The 7,150-nt window shown below is 33.0% G+C and overlaps 1 protein-coding gene across 1 annotated transcript; it reads right to left on the minus strand.

Moving 5' to 3' along the window:
* Positions 1–4,527: 4,527 nt before the first annotated feature.
* Positions 4,528–6,474, minus strand: TRIADDRAFT_30001 (uncharacterized protein; the record flags this gene model as incomplete). The annotated part of the gene is made up of 7 exons (XM_002115926.1): positions 4,528–4,629; positions 4,930–5,039; positions 5,190–5,204; positions 5,582–5,725; positions 5,891–5,935; positions 6,134–6,195; positions 6,401–6,474. 7 exons carry the CDS (start codon positions 6,472–6,474, stop codon positions 4,528–4,530), a joined length of 552 nt encoding a protein of 183 aa, XP_002115962.1.
* Between the last annotated feature and the right edge of the window lie 676 nt (positions 6,475–7,150).

The raw sequence follows: 7,150 nt of genomic DNA on the forward strand, positions 1-7,150 counted from the left end.
ATGCTGGAGCAGATGTTACTTTAAAGGCTACAAATGATTACACCGCATTCGATATGGCCTCTATAATAGGTACGATACGACTGTCCTGCACAGCAAAATTTTATCGATGTAATTAGTGAGAAATATCAGTTAATGAAGGGAATTTTAATTCTATCTTGAAAGTTTCAAATGATGCGTTTCTTATTGTAGGAGATACCGAAATTGTTCGAATGCTAGCTGCGGTTAGTTTAAAGGTACAAACCGGCAGAGAAAAGGAAGGTATATAAATATCGGTCCAATGCACTTAAGACTGCAGCGTGTAAAATCAAATACTGAATGATAATAACAAAACCTTTTAAATGCCATACAATCAAGCGAAGGTATCAATTTTTGTATTATTATCCTGATCCGTAACTAATTCATAGGTCACAACGTTAATGCTTGGTCGGGAAATAAACATGATCGAAGTCCAGGATCTCCGAACGATAGCAATAATAGGTTAGTTTTGTATAACTGGAGCGGGCATAAAACCGTCACGAATGAATGTCTAGTGATATTAGATAAGGACTATTAGAAAAAATCATCTTTTGTAGTAATCCTTGTACGTACATTACAGAATTCATTAATATTATCTTCCTTTTGATATAGGCAATTCGATGTTGAATCGAAGGGGGGTTTGAAAGTTAGTGTTACTGCGCAATAATTAGCTCTAAATCATTATTAGTAACTTTATTATTACAAAAATTCCGGTTGCAATTCTTTTTTCTACTGAGATTAAAAATCCTTTTTCTTGGAAATAATTCGTACACTTCTAGACTTGGTGGATGCGAATGTCTAATCGATTTCGAAATTTAAAAATTGGTCGAACATCTCGTGTTGAAAGTGCTAATAACTCTTTGGTAACCAACAGTGGGATTTTACATCCTAGCGTCAGGATCAATAATAATGAAAATCACAGCGCATCAGGTAAAGGTTACAAGCTAAATCTTATATTACAATACAGTTAAGACAGTATAGTACATAGACTGCACAGTTCTTCCATCTGTGAGATAAAAGTGCGCAGTTACACCCACTCAAAGTATAATATTGCATATTTAGATATTAGTGGAAGTGAAGTTAACAAAGAAGCGAAGCGTCCTCAAGTCTTGGTAAGGCTTACACCAGCGATAACCAAATTTCGATTTTCTGTGTTGGTATCGCAATCAATGCTTCTTTAAAGATGTAACTTCTATTATCCTTGTATTTGTTGGCCTATACACATATAGGCTCTAGCATCAGTTCCTAAAAAGGGTCAGAAGCTACCTGCCAACGTATTAGCTCCAATTGTGCCACCGTTTTTACCGGCACCAACGTTCGACCTCATGAGTCGTAACGCCGACCGTGCTAAAGGAAATAGTAGATCCCCGGTTGGATTTCCCGCTGAATCTCCGCAGGTAAGGAGTGCATATATGTGCCTATATTATTGCTAACAATACAAGCTAAATTACAAAGTCATTCAATAACTATTGCTGAAGCAGTGTTAATTGATTCTGAAATTTTGATAGACTATTGGACATTCAGTCGTTCCTACATCACCCACTTCTCCATCTCCTCAGGCTATAACGCTACCTAATTTTTCATCGAGGGATAACAGTGCGCTATCTAGTAGACCTAATTCAACCACTTATATGAATTCTGGACCAAGTAAATGTGAGCATCAGCATTAAGCATTCTATCCTGACCACAATTGATTTTATTATCATTGTAGAAATGAAATAAAATGTCATGTTAGAATGAACAGTTATTTTTAAAATATGATTCATTCTAAAAATTTTGCATCAACCTCTGCTGTAATTTTGTTTAATACCCAGCGCCAAATGAGATAAGTGGCAGCAGTAAATCACCAATATATCCGGATTCAGCCTTCTTGCCGTTCTCTAGTAATTCGCGCAGGCGGGAACGAGATTCAAATGTTATTAGACCAATAAACAGTAGTGATAAGACTGCAAAACGGCCTGGAAGTGTTACATCAGCGTCGGGAGCGAATGTTACAACTACATCAATAAGAAAGTCAACGCCGGTTTTAAGACCAAGTTCAGGTCCAGTAACCAGAGTTGCATCCTGGAATATGGATGATAGTGGTAGTAGTATATCATTTAGTAATATAAGATCACGACAGAAATCAACGCAATCTTCCGATGAAGGTACGATATTTTTTCATATATTTTTAGTTAGAGACTAAAAAATCAGTTAATTACTTGATATAAACGTTAAATATATTTTTTTTTTGATGCAGATGAAGTGAGTAGCTTACTAAAGAAGTTATCGTTAGAAAAGTATACATCAGTATTTGAAGAGCAGGAGGTATTTCATAATTACTTTAATTTTCCTTTTATCATCAAACATAACATTTTATAACGATCTTAAATTTCGTATTTCTATCTTAATTATTAAATCACTCTAAAGGTGGATATGGAAGCTTTCCTATCTTTAGATGACTTTGATTTGAAAGATTTAGGCATAAATCATGATCAATCTAGAAAGCAAATACTTGCAGCTATTACAGAACTCAATAGTAATAAGGTAAGATTTTCTTAATTTTGTAACAGGAATATTATCATAAAGTGTGTTGTAATGTACGGCTCATAGGACTTACACTTTCTACTTCCATTATATCATTAAATTTAAAATTTATTTAGGATCGACAAAGGCAAAATCTGCTTGCTTCGTTTCAATTACCTGGATCAGTTAAAAAATAAATGGAAATGATCTGAATGTATTAAAATTAAATTTTTACGCTTTAATGTTATAGTTGTAACAAGATCGAAAGTTTTATAATTTCGATCATATAAATATAAATAGTAGGTCCTTATATTTTTGACATAAAACGTGGTCAAATAGTGTCCTAAATGTTAGTTGTGGATGAATTTTGATTTCAATATTATTTCAATTTTACAACGACGAAAAAAGATTATTTTTGAAGCAAACATTAACTACTACATATATTTATATAGAGAGACTACAGCTAATATCCAGATCGGTTTGCTACTGCAAAGTTTTGATACAGCATACTTTTGCAAGTGTAGCGTATACTTAATTCGCATGTACGCCAACATGTGCATGGTTTGCGTACTGTGCTTTTTGTTAGATGTTACAAAGTGTAATACTTACTGCTTTAACTTAATACGCGTGCTCAATCTTCGATTGATCTTTATTTTATATTTTTATTTATACTTAAATAAAATTACCATCATTTTTTACTAATATAATCTTCGATTCTTGATGTCAGTAAGGTGTAGTACATGACTTTATAACTGAATTAAATTCTTGCTTTAGACTGCGAAAAATTTCCGTCTCTTAGTATCTTCTATCATTTTTTTCTCCTCTTTAAAATTGATAACTTAAAAGGAGCAACCTTTTTACTAAATATCGTGCAAAAATAAATGCCATCATCATAGTATTTGAAATCTGATACTGATGAACTGTAACTTCAGTAATTATGAAATTTAGATTCATTGATTAATGATTGATTACATGTTTGTAAAAAGATATGCAAGCAAGATGTTTTCTTGAGATACGGTAAACTACACGTATTACTTTTATTAAATATCGTACTTCTACTTTTATATCAAGTTAAATTCTTTCGTATAGTAATACTCTAGCTATCGCCAGTTATAACAAAATATGTAAGAAATATTTTTGCGTTGGAGTAGGCTGCTTTGAAGTACGAGTACAAAAAATGTGCCTATTAGAAATATTTATAAAAAATTTTCAAACTTTAGGTCGTTGCTTCAACATGATTATACTAGGTTTAACGCATCCTACAGCTCATCGCTTTTAGCCCAATATACTATAATATAATTGATGATTGCAACCGAAATGGCGATAATTAATACAATACTATGCACGGTTTACACAAAGTTATAATATGATCTGATTCAATAATTACAATACACGTAGAAACTTGGGCTATCTGAAAGCTTTGTATATATCTTACCCTGGTTAAATCCAATTAAGTGATCCAAAAATGGAAGTAAACGCAACGTAGCTACTGTACAACAAACTTGTGCAACAGTCATGAGTATTTTTAAATGTTCTACTGTTGCATTTCGAAAGTTAATATAAAATTTTAATTGAGTAGCACCAAGTTACCGATCTGAGACTAACTCCTGACTAATTATCCTTTGTTGAAATCTAAATTTAACAAGCAGTTTAAATACTAAGAAATTTGGTAGAACTCATCTTTATTAATATCAATATAACTATAAATAACAATAAATCGATGTTTCGGATCAATGTTGATCTGAATTTCTACTAAATTATGATTAATAGCTTTTAAGTACAAACTATCCTATGAAATAGCGAAGCCGTTAACCCTGAAAAGAATACGGTTAATATGTGCTAGCATCAAATTATCTATTTTTATACACTAGATTAAGAAATTACAGTACTGTATGAGGACATTTTTATACATAAATGGGAGTTTTTCTTGTTTCTTGTTATGATCATTATACCTTATAATTCTACAATTGATATCTTGTAAAAATAGCAATTTAATGTGTATTGGTATTAGGCTCTTAGACTAAAAACTAATGTTAAAAATTGTTCGTAGGTCATTGTAATCCAACCATCTTGATCAGTATCCTGATTTCGGAAAGCTGCAGTTAAAGTCTAGGAATAGAAATAAACGAAAATATGTAGCTTGAGTGACAGCGAAGGCTGCCTCATTTAAGGTATAAATGAAAATAATCAGAACTATTCTTATTTACTGGCACAATTGATCAAAATTTTTATCAACATAAGATTATCAAGCATCTTAGATTTCAACATATAAGCAACTATTGACTAACAACAGAGTAGAAGATTATTTGATATACAGTAAAGAATGCCTGAAGTCTATTTCATGAATGAATGAATGGTACGGTTGTTTTTACAATATACGAGTATAATCACTTTCAATACAATATTTACCTGAATAACGACACAACATTGAATAAAATCGTCAAATCTAATTTGACCATGGCCTGAGCGATCAAACTTTTTAATTAAAATATTATAGAATGGATCGGAAAGGCGATAACCTAATTGGCACATTAAAACAAATATCCATATTACAGAATATAAGCTACTAAGCTATGTGATGATTTAACAAAGAAATACCGCACGTATGCAGATGTAATTACATCTCAGAAAAATTTAATCATAAATCGGAAGTATGCGTGAAAACTTACCGAAACTCGTCAAAGCTGTTCGAATGGGCACAGACATAGTTGAAAAAGTCATAAAAGTTGAAAATACCGTTAATCTTCAATAAATTATAGTAAAACAATTGGCAGATCTATTTTACGCTTCTCAAACGATTGGTATATAATAACTACAACACTGATTTGTACATTGATTTTGATCAAGAAATGTATGTTATTATATTATCAGATAATGATATGTATAATAACTTATGTAGTGGATATAGTGACTACAATTATCCAATACTGCAATTGTTTTCAATTTTGTAAGGTGCAAGATATAATTTGTGATCTATGTAGAACAGAGGCAGACAATACATTTTTGAATTGGTATTTACAACGTATAAAGGTTGGCATCGTACTGTATAATCATTTCTTACCAGCTTTCAATTCATTTTTATCGATAGCTCCGGAGCCATCACGATCATAACTACGGAATGTTTCTTGCCAATCGTTGACATACTGCCACAATGAACCGAATTCTTCGAAACTAATTGTACCAGAATAATTACGATCAAACATCCCTGTAATATTGAGCATAAATAGGAGGGAAAGAAAAGAATGATAAGCTTTCTGAGCGAAAGATAACGCCATTTCCTTTGTAACGACTCAATGGTAGGCTACATAATGCTACAGTATGCTTTATTGTGCGGATTATGACCAACAGCAAATTAAGCGATGAAGCTTACCAATCATTAAACGAACAGTCTCCGGATTAAAAGGTGTCCATGAGCCTACAATAAAACCGAAAGAATAAATAAGAAAAATGGAGAAGTGTATCCATCCATACAGACTATTAAAATATTATGAATAAACTAGTCATCCAGTGTACAATGAAAGGAAATGAAGCCTAAAAGCGTCCATTCGCATGTCCATGTATGATTCATAATTATTATTAATTGATGAATAGTGCATGGTTCGGGCATTTTTACCGTTGGAAAGAGCTTGTTGTAATTCATCAGCGGTGATAGCATTGCTTCGATCTTTATCAACCCTATATAAGTTGAATTGAAAATAGTAAGTACAAGTGATGTAATCATCAACTCTCTTTGACTATCATCGCTGTTTGCTAAATCCATACTGTATTTGCTGTTTGTCCAGCAAGAAATGACACCGTTATACTGTAGAGTCACAAGAACAGTACAGTACAGTAAATCATCATCCACGGCTATCCATTTCTTCTAATACGTCGCACTTACTTTTGAAATATTTGCCATAAGAAATTTCGGTCAATGGGTTTTCTTGCTTGTTGTCCTTGATGTTGGTAAGCCATTTTAGGTTAGACCTGAATCAATCTACTCGACTATAGAAGCTCGTCGTCTAGCAAAGTTGGCAATCGAGTGTTTGATCTTTTTCAAGTGTACCCAAAGGGCGTCACTGTCGTTATGAGCGCTTTTCGCCTTGGCGTACCTTATATTAGCGTGAGGGTACATATCAGTATATTAAACGGTCGATTCAGCTGATATGGTACCCTACAGTGTCTACCGGTGTATGGGTGTACTCATAGAAAGTGGTAGCAGGCTCGGAAAAAAGCTCTTCGGAACCATGGACAGTGGGACATTAGGTGAACAATGGACATGGACATTGGACACTGGACAGTGGGCAGGACAGTGAGTACAGTACAGTACAATACTGTACTGCACGTACTGTAGTGTCTATTGTACTGTTACAGTAGCAACGGAGTCATTCGTTCATTAAACGTTTAACTTAATGGGCCGACATCAATTAATTAATTTATTTATTTATTTACTGTAAATTTATTACACATGCAGTATTATGAATATTTATCATGCAGATCCGATAGACTATGAATTACGCTAATAAAGCTGCATTAAGCTATACAATCTATTTTTATCTCACATTCACTATTTTGGGTGTGTAACATGACGTAGCCTTTGGTCATTTGAAAGTAAGATTGTAGGAATAGTAGTATTNTCCTGCAAGCTTTA

This window comes from Trichoplax adhaerens, genomic scaffold (genome assembly GCF_000150275.1).
Source record: "Trichoplax adhaerens TRIADscaffold_12 genomic scaffold, whole genome shotgun sequence".
NCBI classification, from domain to species: Eukaryota; Metazoa; Placozoa; class Uniplacotomia; order Trichoplacea; family Trichoplacidae; genus Trichoplax; species Trichoplax adhaerens.